The 19163-nt window shown below is 42.4% G+C and overlaps 1 protein-coding gene across 1 annotated transcript; it reads left to right on the top strand.

The window, feature by feature from the left end:
* The first annotated feature begins 8530 nt into the window (after nucleotides 1–8530).
* On the top strand, nucleotides 8531–15949 carry LOC145861385 (uncharacterized). The gene is made up of 8 exons (XM_082963773.1): nucleotides 8531–9504; nucleotides 11136–11253; nucleotides 12508–12753; nucleotides 12941–13378; nucleotides 13551–13814; nucleotides 13970–14130; nucleotides 15037–15154; nucleotides 15286–15949. Exons 1-8 carry the CDS (start codon nucleotides 9178–9180, stop codon nucleotides 15666–15668), a joined length of 2055 nt encoding a protein of 684 aa, XP_082819899.1. The 5' UTR covers nucleotides 8531–9177; the 3' UTR covers nucleotides 15669–15949.
* The last annotated feature ends 3214 nt before the right edge of the window (nucleotides 15950–19163 follow it).

Below are 19163 nucleotides of genomic sequence, written 5' to 3' on the forward strand. Positions count from 1 at the left end.
TCACGGTTGTGACTGGAGCTCCTACGCTCACATATCTTTGTCTGGTGTTGACGTTTGGTCTCACGGTACCCACATAACAAAAGGTTACAGGAAGACTATACAGGAGATATCCAACACGTTACATGTTATTCTACCTCAAACCTTTATCCTCTGACCGTAATGAGGATGGAGTAGAGCGTGTCCTCCTCATGGCATAACAGGAAATGCAGTTGTGACAAAGGGAAATTTGCCATCTGGTATGATAGACGTGAAATGCAATGCCTTTTTTTCTTAGGCAAATCTTACCTTACTAAACAATCCCCCGTTGTTTTTTTTTGGGGGGGGGGGGTGGGGACGCTGAGTAATATGTACCAGTGTCTATTAACCCCTTCCTTGATCAACCTTGAGACGGGACTGTAGGTGGGAACCAAAGTTGCAGAGAGGGAAGAGAGGAATTCTGTTGACATGGATGACATCATGCATTCAGCTCAGTTTGTCTTCCTCTCTTTTTAAGGAAATTTGTCCAATAAGTCTTCTTTATACCGTCTTGCTTTGAATCGTTCACGTAAATCTTTGGTATGTACATCAAATGATAAATCAGAGTTACAAAATATGCCTAATGCGGAAGAGTTTTTTTTTATATAGGGTTAACTATTTATTAATGAGGGTGTTTGATAACTGCTGATATGAAGAAAGGGATTTCTATCCATGTCTTTTCTATACATCTCAGTGTGTAAGCCATTGTTATCTTTCTTAACCGAAACATCCAAAAAAGGAAACATGTTCTTTATCGGATACTAACGTAAATTTAATGGACGGAATCCTGCAATTCAAGATCATATCACCTGACCAAATCAACAAAATATCATCGATATATCTCAAACATTTTCAGAAACTTAGAATAGGGATTATTATCGGATTCAAAGTCCAACTGAACTTTCCCCATAAATAAATTAGCATAATTAAGCGGAACTGGCGACCCCATTGTCACGTCCTGACCATAGTAAGTGGTTATTTTCTATGGTAGAGTAGGTCAGGGCGTGACAATGGGGGTGTTTGTCTGTGTTTTGTATTTCTATGTTCAGTTTCTAATTTTGTATTTCTATGTTGGTTTTGTTTGGTAATGATCTCCAATTAGAGGCAGCCGGTTGACGTTGTCTCTAATTGGAGGTCATATTTAAGGTGATGTTTGCACCACCTGTTTTTGTGGGTGATTAATTTTTGAATAGTGTGTTTTTCCTCTCTGCGTCACGGTTTGTTGTTTTTTGTGTATTCGAGTATTTAGTGTATTGCATTTAGTTTCACGGTAAATAAAATATGTGGAACTACGAACACGCTGCATTTTGGTCCGATCCTTTGAACAGCCTGACACCCATAGCAATTCCTTGAACTGATAATAACAGTCTTCAAACTTAAAATAATTATTCGCCAATATTTAATTAGTCAAGCTCAACAGGAAGTCAGTGGGGGTGATCAAATCAAATCAAATCAAATTTATTTTTATATAGCCCTTCGTACATCAGCTGATATTCTCAAAGTGCTGTACAGAAACCCAGCCTAAAACCCCAAACAGCAAGCAAAGCATGTGAAAGAAGCACGGTGGCTAGGAAAAACTCCCTAGGAAAAACTCCCTAGAAAGGCCAAAAACCTAGGAAGAAACCTAGAGAGGAACCAGGCTATGAGGGGTGGCCAGTCCTCTTCTGGCTGTGCAGGGTGGATATTAAAACAGAACATGGTCAAAATGTTAAAATGTTAAAATGTTCATAAATGACCAGCATGGTCAAATAATAATAATCATAGTAGTTGTCGAGGGTGCAACAAGCACGTCCGGTGAACAGGTCAGGGTTCCATAGCCGCAGGCAGAACAGTTGAAACTGGAGCAGCAGCACGGCCAGGTGGACTGGGGACAGCAAGGAGTCATCATACCAGGTAGTCCTGAGGCATGGTCCTAGGGCTCAGGTCCTCCGAGAGAAAGACAGAAAGAGAGAAAGAGAGAATTAGAGAGAGCATATTTAAATACACACAGGACACCGGATAAGACAAGAGAAATACTCCAGATGTAACAGACTGACCCTAGCCCCCCGACACATAAACTACTGCAGCATAAATACTGGAGGCTGAGACAGGAGGGATCAGAAGACACTGTGGCCCCATCCGATGATACCCCCGGACAGGGCCAAACAGGCAGGATATAACCCCACCCACTTTGCCAAAGCACAGCCCCCACACCACTAGAGGGATGTCTCCAACCACCAACTTACCGTCCTAAGACAAGGCCGAGTATAGCCCACAACGATCTCCGCCATGGCACAACCCAAGGGGGGGGGGGGGGGGGGCGCCAACCCAGACAGGAAGACCACGTCAGTGACTCAACCCACTCAAGTGACGCACCCCTCCCATGGACGGCATGGAAGAACACCAGTAGGCCAGTGACTCAGCCTCTGTAAAAGGGTTAGAGGCAGAGAATCCCAGTGGAAAGAGGGGAACCGGCAAGGCAGAGACAGCAAGGGCGGTTCGTTGCTCCAGCCTTTCCGTTCACCTTCACACTCCTGGGCCAGACTATACTTAATCATAGGACCTACTGAAGAGATAAGTCTTCAGTAAAGACTTAAAGGTTGAGACTGAGTCTGCGTCTCTCACATTGGTAGGCAGACCATTCCATAAAAATGGAGCTCTATAGGAGAAAGCCCTACCTCCAGCCGTTTGCTTAGAAATTCTAGGGACAATTAGGAGGCCTGCGTCTTGTGACCGTAGCGTACGTGTAGGTATGTACGGCAGGACCAAATCGGAAAGATAGGTAGGAGCAAGCCCATGTAATGCTTTGTAGGTTAGCAGTAAAACCTTGAAATCAGCCCTTGCCTTAACAGGAAGCCAGTGTAGGGAGGCTAACACTGGAGTAATATGATCAAATTTTTTGTGATCCAGTTTTGTTATTTGATTCAAATATTGTTTCATGACAAGGCTAGAGACGTCCATAATACACAACAAGTCATTCGAGTCCACTGAACAAGTCTCTAACTTCTTCAAAAAAGTATGTTGTGTGCTTGAGGTAAGAGGGCAACATATGCACCAAATCCCTAATGTGACAGTCCACATATTGAGAAAGTGGCTCAGTTAGGGATTTATTACCCGAAACAATTGGTTGGCCTGTAGTTCAATTGGTATCAATGGACCTAACGTGTGGTAGGAAAACATTCCCCCAGACCATTACACCACCGCCACCAGCCTGTACCGTTGACAGCAGGCAGGACGGGGACATGGACTCAAGCTTGTAGCTGTTTTTAGCTGATGGGAATGGAACCCGGTCGTCTGCTGCAATAGCCAATCCGTGACAAGGACCGACGAGTTGTGCATTCTAACGTTGAATCAATCAGTAACTGAATGTCTCGATGCCTGTTTGCCTGCTTTATATAGCGAGCCACGGCCACATGACTCAATGTCTGTATGAGCGAACCAGTTTTTTGTTAACTGACCATTGTAGATGTATATCCATTGTTTTTTGTCAAAATTGCTCAAGCTCAGTAAAATTAGGTCGGGAATCATTGATGGACAGTAATATTCAAACCTTGTCTCTGATTTTCCAGCAAATTTAAGTCAGTCCTGAGACTGGACCACTCAGAAACACTCAACACCTCTTTAGAAAGTCATTCTTGTGTGTAACTTTGGTATTAAAATGTCTGTAATGTCCCAGTGAAAAATCAAAGTCTGTCCCCCAGAGTTAAGTTTTCAGACGACTGAGACAGGGTTTCCTCTGTCCAGTTCAGATGTAGAAGAGTGTGTAGTTCTCCTGATGCATTATGGGAAGTCAGTTCTCTGGGAAGGTGGCACAGCGGATCCAGCTGAAACACACAGGACGTGATGTCACCATACCCGGAAGTGAGGTCAAAACACAGGACGTGAGGTCACAATACAGGACGTGATGTCACGACACAGGAAGTTGGACAATAAAGGCTCTGAGCTTACTTTGATGCTCTTTGTTATTAAAGGAATAATCCACACAAGTAACACTCATTCCTATGATTTACAGTGTTAAATAACACTCATTCCGATGATTTACAGCGTTAAACACTAATTTAATTCGTTTCATTTTGTCACTATAATTAGGTTGGTAGCAATGTGTGAAAATCGTTGCAGAAATCTGTTGCGGCTCCAGTCAACTACAAAACCCACAATGGTGTACCATCTCTCTGGGGCCAGCAAACGTACCTGAACACGATAATACCGCGGTCGATGTCAGCATGTGAAGTAGCTAGCTAGCTGTAAAAATCATCGCCTTTAACAAACGGAACGATACATTTTAGGAGTCTACAATCTCTACATGTTCAAGATGCAGATTGTATGCAGTGGATAGGCTCTGACATTGCTCCGGCAAAAGCCCTTTTTAGGGCCACAAACAATACAGGACGTGATGTCACGACACAGGAAGTTGGACAATAAAGGCTGACGTGAACGGCTCTGAGGGCAAGTGGGAAGAGAAAAGAAAGTGACATTGCAACGATGATAGTTGGAGCGAAAAACTAAGTTGTATATATTATTATTATATATTATATATATATATATATATTATTATATTATATTATATTATTATTATATATTATATTGATATAGACAGATGGACGTGTCCTAAACCAGTCTGTCCATACTATCTATCGATATAGACAGATGGACGTGTCCTAAACCAGTCTGTCCATACTATCTATCGATATAGACAGATGGACGTGTCCTAAACCAGTCTGTCCATACTATCTATCGATATAGACAGATGGACGTGTCCTAAACCAGTCTGTCCATACTATCTATCGATATAGACAGATGGACGCGTCCTAAACCAGTCTGTCCATACTATCTATCGATATAGACAGATGGACGCGTCCTAAACCAGTCTGTCCATACTATCTATCGATATAGACAGATGGACGCGTCCTAAACCAGTCTGTCCATACTATCTATCGATATAGACAGATGGACGTGTCCTAAACCAGTCTGTCCATACTATCTATCGATATAGACAGATGGACGTGTCCTAAACCAGTCTGTCCATACTATCTATCGGCTGATTTGGTGATCTGGACCGTCGTTGTTTTAACAGTTCGTTTTTCTCCAGTGACGAGAACCTTATCGTGAAAGATTTCGGGCAACAAAACGATTTTCCTGATTTCACAGACGGACCCACTTCGAAGTTAATAAATCACGGTGACGATTGTTATTTTGACCCACTCATAGAACATAGACTCACCAAAATTGATAGGAGTTTCATTCTGGAGTGGACTATCCCTTTAAGGTCAAGGGAGGGTCAGCCCACCTCCACTCACTTCTGCAGCTTCCTGAAGGTGTCCGTCAGGGATTTGGCCCCGCCCTCGTCTGCCCTTTCGACGCCCCCCCCCCCTCCCCCCCCCCCCCCGAGAAAGATCCATGAAGACATAACTCATCCATCAATCATCCTGAGACATCTTAAGACATACCTCATCCTCTCTGTCATACCTCATCCTATTTCAGTCTCACTAAGTGGTGATATGGGATTCCCATAGATTTCCTCTTGGCTGGGGATACCCCTCAATCTCCCATTCCATAAAGCTATGCTTCCAACACAGCTACATGAGTCATTGACCTCACCGTAATGTAGACAGTGGTATTTTAGTGATCCAAACGAACCCGGGATCCAGAGAACTCCCTGTTTTTAATTAGCCCTCATTTCTAAGTGTCCCCTACAAGGAGGCTAAATCAGACCCAGAGGATAAGACTGTTACTAAACCTGCTCCAGATATACCAGAGTCAAGGCAACACAGGTCACGACTCAGGACAGATATTACAGCCACATATACTGAGTGTACAAAACATTAAGAACACCTGGTCCAGATATACCAGAGTCAAGCCAACACAGGTCACGACTCAGGACAGATATTACAAGCCACATACACTGAGTGGACAGAACATTAAGAACACCTGGTCCAGATATACCAGAGTCAAGCCAACACAGGTCACGACTCAGGACAGATATTACATGGATTGTATTTGTGTTGTTGTGTATGTGTTGTTTAGACTGTAGCCTTCATGAAATGTTGGAGTATTCAGACTGTAGCCTTCATGAAATGTTGTGAGTATTCAGACTGTAGCCTTCATGAAATGTTGTGAGTATTCAGACTGTAGCCTTCATGAAATGTTGGAGTATTCAGACTGTAGCCTTCATGAAATGTTGGGATTATTCAGACTGTAGCCTTCATGAAATGTTGTGAGTATTCAGACTGTAGACTTCATGAAATGTTGGGAGTATTCATACTGTAATCTTCATGAAAGTAGTATTCAGACAGTATGGATAACTTTCGTTCCAGGTTCTGTTTCTGTTCCTTAACAATGTTCATTATTTTCCGGGGTTTTTGGTTCTGTTCCCGGAACCGGTTCCAACCCCATGATTTTGACACCAATCTTTTAGAGAATAATTTGAATTACTTCAGGGATTCTTGAAATACGGGACAATCAGAACAAAACAAAAATCACAAAAAATATGTTCTTAATATTAACAACATTTGATAAATTCTATATTTTGATAAACCAAAGTATCAGCTATCACTATCACACATGTAAAGGAACCGTCTCCTAATTTATTGGGGCAGAGGCGATGTCATACATTATTTTTACCCCCCTCCCAAAGTAAAAGATATCTTCACACACCCCTCTCATAGAAACAAATATTACCTTCTCGACCAGAAATAACAATAACTGTAGCAACCCTGTGTTTATAAACGTGGATACCGACTTTTGCCACGTTCAATACCACGCAGGTGCTACGATCGTCGTAAGGAGGAGACCAAGGTGCAGCGTGGTAAGTGCTCATCATAAATTTTATTATAACTCAGAACACTAAACAAAACAACAAACAAAGGCAAACGAACGTCACGTTCTTTTCTTTTCTTTTCTTACTGAGCTGTACGAAAACAAGATCCCACAACTGAAGGAGTGGGGAGAAAGGGCTGCCTAAGTATGGTTCCCAATCAGAGACAACGAAAGACAGCTGCCTCCGATTAGGAACCATACTCAGCCAAAACACAAAGAAATACACAAACTAGATTGCCCACCCCACATCACACCCTGACCTAACCAAAATAGAGGAAGTAAAACGTCTCTCAAAGGTCAGGGCGTGACAGCAGGGGCCAGAAGATTGAGAGTTCGCCGACCACCACGGACGGACAAGCTAACTTTCCCTGCCTGTTTTCATTGGACCGACACCACGATCAGAGCTGGCTGAGGACAATGATCAGCAAGGTGGAAATCTGACTGTCAACCGTTTTAATGCACCACAACCGAAAGCAAAGCATAGCGACATTGGGCGCTTCAACATCATGGTTTATGTTTTTTGACACCACCATCTGGATGAACGTACACAGGTTGCCTACAGGAGACTTTTGATGTAGCCTGATCAGATTAAAACATTGTGACTGGTTGTGTTTGTGCCACACATAAAAGGTAATACATTTTAAAAGTTAAATGACAAATGTTTAGGCTATATTGAAGCGTTAGGTTCTAGGTGCGTGAGAAGGAGCTGATCGCAGGGCCTGAAACTAACTTTTTGTGTCCAACAGCCAATGTGGCAGGTCGATTTAAAAAAATGGACCAGCCACTCAGATTTTTTAACCAGCCTAAATATTTTTCTGCCATAATTACACCCAAAAAACTGATGAGCATGCTTTGTAATGTTTCTAAAACAATAAATGTATTACTAGTAAGAAGTAATGTGGTATATTGCCAATTTTTTTGTGATTTGAGTCTTTTAACCAAAATATCACACAGATCAGACAAACAAAAATGTTCAGCTGCCCCTTTAAGGACGGGAGGTTACCGTGGTAATGTGCCTGTGAGATTCTGACTAGTAGCTGACTTCTCTTTGCTAGCAGTCGAAACAAACTGAAACACTGAAAAACAACCTGGCTGCTGAACAAGACAAGAAACACTTTCAAGTAAATTAGAGCAACGTTTATTATGCCTGTGGCAGCGCTTCTAAAACAATCAGTCTTTCAGCACTTCGCTCACAGTGCTCACAGCTGCTCACAGCCCACAAGCCCAAAAGCCAGGCAGTGTTGCTGCACGACGAGGGTTTTAGGATTCCTAATTCTTTGTGTGATTACCAGCTATGAAACAAAATGGCAGAAATCATTTGAAAAAACGGCTACTGCACAGTTTATTTTGCCATAAATGTGCTCATACTTGACTTTTGAACTTTATTTTAATTTGCAAATGCCAGCGGAATGCTGGCACTGTGTAGCCCTGACCCCTGACCCCTCACCACCCGCCAACGTGACTGATGAAATAAACATCTTTACCCGCCATTGCCAAAAATCTACCCACATTTGGCGGGTGGCTGGTGTTAATTTCAGGCCCTGTCCTCAGTTGCTTCATGACTCTAAAACCTAATTAAAATAAACATATTTGAACCAAAATTCATATCCTATCTTAGTATATCAGGGAGATGGAGTTGACAGTTTACGGTGACTTCAATATTGTTTGTTTAAATCTAAAATGTGTTTGTGTGTGTGTTTCAGATGGTTCCGTCTCTAAATATAGAGTTGGGTTGGTGTGATGAAGGATTCTGATTCCGATAAAGTCTTAAAACCTCGACTCTGAGACGACCCTGCAGGATTCTGATAAAGTCTTAAAACCTCGACTCTGAGACTTCCTAAGACGCAGTTACAACGATCTTCAACAAGAAGAAGAGAAAAATACTTTAATTAATCCATACGAGATGGAAAAACCAAGACAGAAGAGCGGAGGGTTGACCCCAAAACCCACCGACCCAAATAAATCCAAGGACTGCAGTAGGTAGGTGATGGATTGGTTTGATAAAGGATTTAAAAGTGGCCCGTTTCTGCTCTCTCGTCAACTCCGCTGTGAGGCAGTCCATATGGGGAATGAAAGAGGGCTGTGGAAGGGTGTCTAAGAGGGTAAGGATTTCATTACAGTACTTAGCTTTGACAGGCTGTAAGCGGGGAAAAATATGTTGTTTTCCAAACATGGTTCGGGGAGGGGTGAAGTTAGGGAGAGAGGGGGAGAGAGATAAAAACTCAAGTGTTGGACGCTGTGTTTACAAAGTGTGGGAGAGACTGAAGAGAGTGCTGACTGTACAATTAGTAGCTAACTTGTCATTTCAAAATCAGTGCTACTGTATATCAGAGCAGTTGAAGTAAAATAATCGTATCTCAGATTTTTATGGAACCTTCAGGCACAAATCACAAAGATGAGAAGGACACTGCTTTCATGAAAGTAGAGGAGGAGGAGAAGGAGAAAGATGAGGAAGACGAAGAGGAGGAAGATGAAGATGAGGAGGAGGAGAAAGACGATAGCGAGACAACAGTGATAGACGGTGAAGAGGAATCAGATGACAAAGCCAAGGAGACTGAACCCCAGCAGCAGGAGAAGCAGGCCTGGGCCCCCACTACCTACTCCAAGTTTGGTAAAGAGGTGTTCTGCTACGTAGGACAGGAGATCAGCATCTTTGAGGCCTTGGACTCTTACGGTGCTGTCATCTGGCCAGCGGTGAGTCAGTCTACTATTGAACATGACATTCATGGATGGATGTAGGATAACGATTAATTAATATGATGGAGATGGATGATGATGATAATGTTGGAGATGGGGATGATGACGACGGATGGATGGATGGATGGATGGACGGATGGACGGATGGATGAATGGGTGGGTGGATGGATGAATGGGTTGGTGGGTGGATGGATGGATGGATGGATTGAGGGATGGATGGATGGATGAATGGGTGGATGGATGAATGGGTGGGTGGGCGGATGGATGTATGTATGGATGGATGGATGGATGGATGGATGGATGGATGGATGGATGGATGGATGGAGAGATGGATGGGTGGATGGATGGATGGAGGGATGGATGGAGGGATGGATGGATGGATGGTTGGGTGGGTGGGCGGATGGATGGATGGATGGATGGATGGATGGCTGGGTGGGTGGGTGGGCGGATGGATGGATGGATGGATGGATGGGTGAGTGGGTGGATGGATGGATGGATGAATGGAGAGATGGATGGGTGGGCGGGTGCGTGGGTGGGTGGGTGGGTGGGTGGGTGGGTGGGTGGGTGGGTGGATGGATGGATGGATGGATGGATGGGTTGATGGATGCACGATGATAATAATTTGACATTTTGATGTTCTAACAACTATAATGATGGTTTCTATAGTAACTATGGTTGAAGTTCTAACAACTATAATGATGGTTTCTATAGTAACTATGGTTGAAGTTCTAACAACTACAATGATGGTTTCTATAGTAACTATGGTTGAAGTTCTAACAACTATAATGATGGTTTCTATAGTAACTATGGTTGAAGTTCTAACAACTATAATGATGGTTTCTATAGTAACTATGGTTGAAGTTCTAACAACTAATGATGGTTTCTATAGTAACTATGGTTGAAGTTCTAACAACTATAATGATGGTTTCTATAGTAACTATGGTTGAAGTTCTAACAACTGTAATGATGGTTTCTATAGTAACTATGGTTGAAGTTCTAACAACTATAATGATGGTTTCTATAGTAACTATGGTTGAAGTTCTAACAACTATAATGATGGTTTCTATAGTAACTATGGTTGAAGTTCTAACAACTATAATGATGGTTTCTATAGTAACTATGGTTGAAGTTCTAACAACTATAATGATGGTTTCTATAGCAACTATGGTTGAAGTTCTAACAACTGTAATGATGGTTTCTATAGTAACTATAGCTGAAGTTATAACAACTATAATGATGGTTTCTATAGTAACTATGGTTGAAGTTCTAACAACTATAATGATGGTTTCTATAGTAACTATGATTGAAGTTCTAACAACTATAATGATGGTTTCTATAGCAACTATGGTTGAAGTTCTAACAACTATAATGATGGTTTCTATAGTAACTATGGTTGAAGTTCTAACAACTATAATGATGGTTTCTATGGTAAATATGGTTGAAGTTCTAACAACTATTATGTTGGTTTCTATAGTAACTATGGCTGAAGTTTTAACAACTATAATGATGGTTTCTATAGTAACTATGGTTGAAGTTCTAACAACTATAATGATGGTTTCTATAGTAACTGTGGCTGAAGTTCTAACAACTATAATGATGGTTTCTATAGTAACTGTGGTTGCCTGCAGGCGTTGGCTCTGTGTCACTACCTAGAGACCAACGTTGAGCAGGTGAACCTGGTGGACAAGGCAGTGCTGGAGCTAGGAGCAGGCCCTGGCCTAGTGTCTATTGTAGCCACACTCCTAGGTGAGTCTGGGCATTAAATGTACTCATATTGAACATCTGAGAAGATCGGAGAGGTGTAAGTAATATGGCAACATTTCTACCTAGCCTATCAAGGTGGCTAGCAAGGTGGAGGAGGTCCTACCAAGGTGGATAGCAAGGTGGAGGAGGTCCTACCAAGGTGTCTAGCAAGGTGGAGGAGGTCCTGGCAAGGTGGATAGCAAGGTGGAGGAGGTCCTACCAAGGTGGCTAGCTAGGTGGAGGAGGTCCTATCAAGGTGGTTAGCAAGGTGGAGGAGGTCCTATTTGGTGGATAGCAAGGTGGAGGAGGTCCTATCAAAGTGGCTAGCTAGGTGGAGGAGGTCCTATCAAGGTGGATAGCAAGGTGGAGGAGGTCCTATCAAAGTGGCTAGCAAGGTGGAGGAGGTCCTATCAAGGTGGATAGCAAGGTGGAGGAGGTCCTATCAAGGTGGAGGAGGTCCTATCAATGTGGATAGCAAGGTGGAGGAGGTACTATCAAGGTGGAGGAGGTCCTGGCAATGTGGAGGAGGTCCTAGCAAGCTGGATAGCAAAGTGAAGGAGGTCCTGGCAATGTGGAGGAGGTCCTAGCAAGGTGGATAGCAAGGTGGAGGAGGTCCTACCAAGGTGGAGGAGGTCCTATCAAGGTAGAGGAGGTCCTATCAAGGTGGAGGAGGTCCTATCAAGGTGGAGGAGGTCCTATCAAGGTAGAGGAGGTCCTAGCAAGGTGGAGGAGGTCCTGGCAAGGTGGAGGAGGTCCTAGCAAGGTGGATAGCAAGGTGGAGGAGGTCCTATCAAGGTGGAGGAGGTCCTATCAAGGTGGAGGAGGTCCTATCAAGGTGGAGGAGGTCCTGGCAAGGTGGAGGAGGTCCTATCAAGGTGGAGGAGGTCCTATCAAGGTGGAGGAGGTCCTATCAAGGTGGAGGAGGTCCTATCAAGGTGGAGGAGGTCCTATCAAGGTGGCTAGCAAGGTGGAGGAGGTCCTACCAAGGTGGAGGAGGTCCTATCAAGGTGGCTAGCAAGGTGGAGGAGGTCCTACCAAGGTGGAGGAGGTCCTATCAAGGTGGAGGAGGTCCTATCAAGGTGGAGGAGGTCCTAGCAAGGTGGAGGAGGTCCTAGCATTCTATACCACTTACACCTATCCAATCTTTTCAGATCTGCATGGTGTCCTCGGCACTAGACGACTAGAGGCTAGGGGTTGATTGGGTACTGGCCACCTGTGTGTCTGTTAGTTGATTAACAGAGTGCTTCCTGTCCCCAGGTGCCTGGGTCACAGCTACAGACCTACCAGAGATCATTGGTAACCTGAGAGCCAACCTATTCCGTAACACAAGAGGGCGCTGTAGGTACACTCCCCAAGCTGCAGCTCTGTCCTGGGGTCCTGAGGTGGAACGCACCTACCCCAGATCCGTCTATCGCTATGACTACGTGCTGGCGGCTGACGTGGTGTATCACCATGACTACCTGGAAGAGCTGTTGTTCACCATGAGATACTTCTGCCGGCCAGGTTGATTGATTGATTGATTGATTGATTGAACAGTTAAAAAAAATCCCAGAATATTTTATTTATTTTTTATTTCACCTTTATTTAACCAGGTAAGCTAGTGGAATATGGAATAAACAAGCGTACAGTCGATACCACAATATAACACATGAAAGCATTAAATGACGCGTATTTGTAATGTGATCCTCAGGAACCACTCTGATCTGGGCCAACAAGGTCCGCCTCAAAACAGACCTGAGCTTCACAGAGAACTTCCAGAACACCTTCAACACCACACTGCTGGCAGAGATTGGAGAAGTAAACATATTCATGGGCACGTGTCGAGAAACAGAGGAGGAACCAGAGCTGGTCCCAGGAAAACAACAGGAAGAAGAGGAGGAAGAACATGTCACAGAGGAGTGGAAATGGGAAAGGTTTACAGGAAATGGTTTACAGGAAATGGAGGAAGAGTTTAAGACAGATGAAACAACTGAGAATGAGGAAGAAGACGAGACACAGAAGAAGGTACTGAAAGAGGAGAAGGACAGAGAAAACCAGGAAGACTCTCAGGAGGATTGCAGAGACGATGAAGAGCAGCAGAATTCTGCTGGCTCACGTTCTACCTCCGAATCGGAGCTTGGGGGTCTTGGTGAGCATTCAACCTACTGTAAATATAGTAAATATAAGTTCTGAAAGGCCAGGGGGTGATCTCATTGTGTTGTTGAATTAGTTTAGTTTATTAGGATCCCCATTAACTACTGCACATGCAGCAGCTACTCTTCATGGATTGACTTGTGGTCTTCTTTATGTTTCTTGTGCAGAGGAGGCAGACACTCAGGACTCAAATGTCCAGCAGGAGGATAGACCAGTCCGGGTTGAGCAGTTTGTTGCGGAGGCAGACAAAAGGTCAGAGGAACAAGACAACAGTTTGGAGGAGGAGGAGGCTGATGCAGGTGATGGCAGTTGCCAAGCATGGGAGGAACATACGTTGGAACATAGTGATGAAGGATATGAGGATGATGATGATGGTGCAGAAAACACTAACTCCCGCTGTAGCACCGAAGTGACTGACGAAGACATTATCGGTGAGTCGTTGACACCATTATTTAACGCCTAGATACTCAGACTCAATCATTCAAGACCACAAGTCTACCATTGTCAGTACACACCCAGGAAATAGCAATGGTATGATCCATCCCTATTAGAATGTGAATGAGTGGTTTGTTCCATTCCTGTGTAGAGGAGTTGGACACCAAGGAAACCAAGGATACAGGAAATGCCCAGCTGGATAATACCCACGTCCCCTGGATACGACTGGACAGAGAGGTCTACTTCTATGCTGGGCACAAAATCAACATCGTAGAGGCAATGGACTCCCATGGCGGAGTGATATGGCCAGCAGTGAGTACAGTTCTACACTACATTTGGCGTTGTCGGCAGGAAAAATCACTACATTTGTCGTTGTCGGCAGGATAAATGGCTACATTTGGCGTTGTCGGCAGGAAAAATCACTACATTTGAAATGGTTCGCAGGATAAATCGTTACATTTGAAGTAGTCGGCAGGATAAATCACTACATTTGTCGTTGTCGAAAGGATAAATGGTTACATTTGGCGTTGTCGGCAGGATAAATGGCTACATTTGGAGTTGTCGGCAGGATAAATCACTACATTTGGCGTTGTCGGCAGGATAAATTGCTACATTTGGAGTTGTCGGCAGGATAAATCACTACATTTGGCGTAGTCGGCAGGATAAATCACTACATTTGGCGTTGTCGGCAGGATAAATGGCTACATTTGGCGTTGTCGGCAGGATAAATTGCTACATTTGGAGTTGTCGGCAGGATAAATCACTACATTTGGCGTAGTCGGCAGGATAAATCACTACATTTGGAGTTTTCGGCAGGATAAATCACTACATTTGGCGTAGTCGGCAGGATAAATCACTACATTTGGAGTTGTCGGGCAGGATAAATCACTACATTTGGCGTAGTCGGCAGGATAAATCACTACATTTGGAGTTGTCGGCAGGATAAATCACTACATTTGGCGTAGTCGGCAGGATAAATCACTACATTTGGCGTTGTCGGGCAGGATAAATCAATACACCAAACACTCACATGGAACAACAGGTAAGATGTCTTCTCGCCTTCCTGTTCAGAATGCTCTTCTACAGGGTAACAGACAAATGGACTACTGCCACCTAGTGGTGGACCTCTAAAAAGGTCCTACCTGCAACACACATGTGATGGAACACTAGGTGGTGATAGGCTACACATAGTAATAAAATGTATTTGCTCCCCTGCAGGCATTGGCTCTATGTAACTACCTGGAGACCAATACTGATGTGATAGATCTGAAAGGAAAGCAGGTTTTGGAACTGGGATCAGGGACAGGATTAGTGTCTATCGTTGCCAGTCTACTGGGTAAGTCTTACTGATCACCTTTGAGTTTTAGACTGTAATCCTATCAGCTGTTGTATCTGGTGATAGATGTCGTTTGTAGTCAGTTTTCTTCTTCTTCTTCTTAAAAAGCTCCTAATGTAATGTGTCCCCAGGTGCCCAGGTGACGGCCACCGACCTCCCAGACGTCCTTAGTAATCTGAGATACAACCTACTCCGAAACACCAGAGGGCGCTCTAAATATACACCTGAGGTGACAGCTCTAACCTGGGGTCCTGAGGTGGAACGCACCTACCCCAGATCCGTCTATCGCTATGACTACGTGCTGGCGGCTGACGTGGTGTATCACCTGGACTTGGAGGAGCTGTTGGTTACCATGAAATACTTCTGTTGTCCAGGAACCACTCTGATCTGGGCCAACAAGGTCCGCCTCAAGACAAACCTGGTATTCACTGAGGACTTCAAGAACACCTTCAACACCACCCTGCTGGCTGAGATGGGAGAGGTTAAGATCTTCAAGGCCACGTGTAAAAGGTAGGGATCACGGAAAGAAGGATGAGGAACTACTGTCGACATCCTGCCGACTGTAACCAAGACTTCCTGTCTTTTTCTTCTTCTTCCTCTGAGAAATGCTTGAAGACAGAAGACGGCCATCTTGGCTGATGATAATGGACGTTGATGGACTACTGATGATGTCAGTTGTTGATGTTTGATGTTCTACTTACTACTTACCTGCTATATGTTGTGCTTTATTGTTTACTTCGTTTTTTACACATGTACTTAGATAGTTGATATTAATATTAAAATGTTTGCACTTTGCTGTCTTGTTTCAGTTTGTTTGGTCAAATAATAATACCAATAATAATAATTATGGATATAGTAAGTATGCTTCTGGTGGACCCGAGAAATACATAACACACTCACAATGGTAGACAATTAGTCTTCCAAATCTTTATATTCAGAATTATTTTCCCCATTTGTGACATAATTCCATTACAGTGACTATGATAACAAAATAGTGTGTTGGTATTTTCCATATGTGGCCGAATAAAAATATTTATATAAAATAATACTAAATGTAACCGAGTTAAGAACATACTGTAAACTTACTCTCCACAGCTAGCTTGAAAGGTTGGATAATTTGTTTTTTAAACGACTAGCTAATTTAACTAGCTAAACAGAAAAAGCTAGGCTAACATTACTTTAATTCGCCACTTTACAAGCTAGCCAGCTAACTCTTCAAATAAACATACCAGATATATGACAGAGAGAGATACTGTATATACTGACCTGGTCAGAAAATCGAAACGTCAAACAACAACATACTGGAATGGGGGTCGGTCACAGTACAACAATACCACAACAACATACTGGAATGGGGGTTGCCTCCAATCTGCCATTTGAATCAGTTTACCCGGCAACCTCTGCCCTCTATGATAGGTTAAATCTAGAAATGGCCTGCTATTGGTTACCAAGTCAAAAACAAGTATAAAAGGTCACAGTACAACAATACCACAACAGAATCAGATACTGACATCACTCCCTCTCTCTGTGGACCAGCCATTTCCTTTAGCCCTGTCCCCCCCCCATCAGACCCCCTCATACCGAGCTATGTAGGACATCACTCCCTCTCTCTGTGGACCAGCCATTTCCTTTAGCCCTGTCCCCCCCCCCCTCATCAGACCCCCTCATACCGAGCTATGTAGGACATCACTCCCTCTCTCTGTGGACCAGCCATTTCCTTTAGCCCTGTCCCCCCCTCATCAGACCCCCTCATACCGAGCTATGTAGGACAGAGGCAGGGGGATACCAAGGACCTCCGACAAAAAAGGTTTTCAGGCTGGATTAGATTTGGTTTTAACGGTCATACCAGAAACCTGAGATCTGGCGTATCCAGGTCAAATTCTCGTATCCAGGCCAAACGTTGACGAAATCAAAACAGATTTTAATTGAGGTCAGAGTTACAAATCCCCCCATGTATCCTGCTCCATAATGGGACAATGTTTATGTATAGATATTCCCCATGTTTATGTATAAATATTCCCCATGTTTATGTATAGATATTCCCCATGTTTATGTATAGATATTCCCCATGTTTATGTATAGATATTCCCCATGTTTATGTATAGATATTCCCCATGTTTATTTATAGATATTCCCCATGTTTATGTATAGATATTCCCCATGTTTATGTATAGATATTCCCCATGTTTATGTATAGATATTCCTCATGTATCCTGCTCCATAATGACACCATGTTTATGTATAGATATTCCCCATGTTTATGTATAGATATTCCCCATGTTTATGTATAGATATTCCCCATGTTTATGTATAGATATTCCCCATGTTTATGTATAGATATTCCCCATGTTTATGTATAGATATTCCCCATGTATCCTGCTCCATAATGACACCATGTTTATGTATAGATATTCCCCATGTTTATGTATAGATATTCCCCATGTTTATGTATAGATATTCCCCATGTTTATGTATAGAAATTTCCCATGTTAATTTATAGATATTCCCCATGTTTATGTATAGATATTCCCCATGTATCCTGGTCCATAATGACACCATTTTTATGTATAGATATTCCCCATGTTTATGTATAGATATTCCCCATGTTTATGTATAGATATTCCCCATGTTTATGTATAGATATTCCCCATGTTTATGTATAGATATTCCCCATGTTTATGTATAGATATTCCCCATGTTTATGTATAGAAATTTCCCATGTTAATTTATAGATATTCCCCATGTTTATGTATAGATATTCCCCATGTATCCTGCTCCATAATGACACCATTTTTATGTATAGATATTCCCCATGTTTATGTATAGATATTCCCCATGTTTATGTATAGATATTCCCCATGTTTATGTATAGATATTCCCCATGTATCCTGCTCCATAATGACACCATGTTTATGTATAGATATTCCCCATGTTTATGTATAGATATTCCCCATGTTTATGTATAGATATTCCCCATGTTTATGTATAGAAATTTCCCATGTTAATTTATAGATATTCCCCATGTTTATGTATAGATATTCCCCATGTATCCTGCTCCATAATGGCACCATTTTTATGTATAGATATTCCCCATGTTTATGTATAGATATTCCCCATGTTTATGTATAGATATTCCCCATGTTTATGTATAGATATTCCCCATGTTTATGTATAGATATTCCCCATGTTTATGTATAGATATTCCCCATGTTTATGTATAGATATTCCCCATGTTTATGTATAGATAGTCCCCATGTATCCTGCTCCATAATGACACCATGTTTATGTATAGATATTCCCCATGTTTATGTATAGATATTCCCCATGTTTATGTATAGATATTCCCCATGTTTATGTATAGAAATTTCCCATGTTAATTTATAGATATTCACCATGTTTATGTATAGATATTCCCCATGTATCCTGCTCCATAATGACACCATTTTTATGTATAGATATTCCCCATGTTTATGTATAGATATTCCCCATGTTTATGTATAGATATTCCCCATGTTTATGTATAGATATTCCCCATGTTTATGTATAGATATTTCCCATGTTTATGTATAGATATTCCCCATGTTTATGTATAGATATTCCCCATGTTTATGTATAGATATTCCCCATGTATCCTGCTCTATAATGACACCATGTTTATGTATAGATATTCCCCATGTTTATGTATAGATATTCCCCATGTTTATGTATAGATATTCCCCATGTATCCTGCTCCATAATGACACCACGTTTATGTATAGATATTCCCCATGTTTATGTATAGATATTCCCCATGGATCCTGCTCCATAATGACACCATGTTTATGTATAGATATTCCCCATGTTTATGTATAGAAATTTCCCATGTTAATTTATAGATATTCCCCATGTTTATGTATAGATATTCCCCATGTTTATGTATAGATATTCCCCATGTTTATGTATAGATATTCCCCATGTTTATGTATAGAAATTTCCCATGTTAATTTATAGATATTCCCCATGTTTATGT

Source organism: Salmo salar, chromosome 17 (genome assembly GCF_965601325.2).
Source record: "Salmo salar chromosome 17, fSalSal1, whole genome shotgun sequence".
Taxonomy (NCBI): Eukaryota; Metazoa; Chordata; class Actinopteri; order Salmoniformes; family Salmonidae; genus Salmo; species Salmo salar.

Coding starts and splice junctions, on each gene's coding strand:
- LOC145861385 (XM_082963773.1), top strand. CDS start 9,178: ATGGAACCTTCAGGCACAAATCACAAAGATGAGAAGGACACTGCTTTC. Junction 14,131..15,036: donor GCGGAGTGATATGGCCAGCA/GTGAGTACAGTT, acceptor GCTCCCCTGCAG/GCATTGGCTCTATGTAACTA. Junction 15,155..15,285: donor TATCGTTGCCAGTCTACTGG/GTAAGTCTTACT, acceptor ATGTGTCCCCAG/GTGCCCAGGTGACGGCCACC.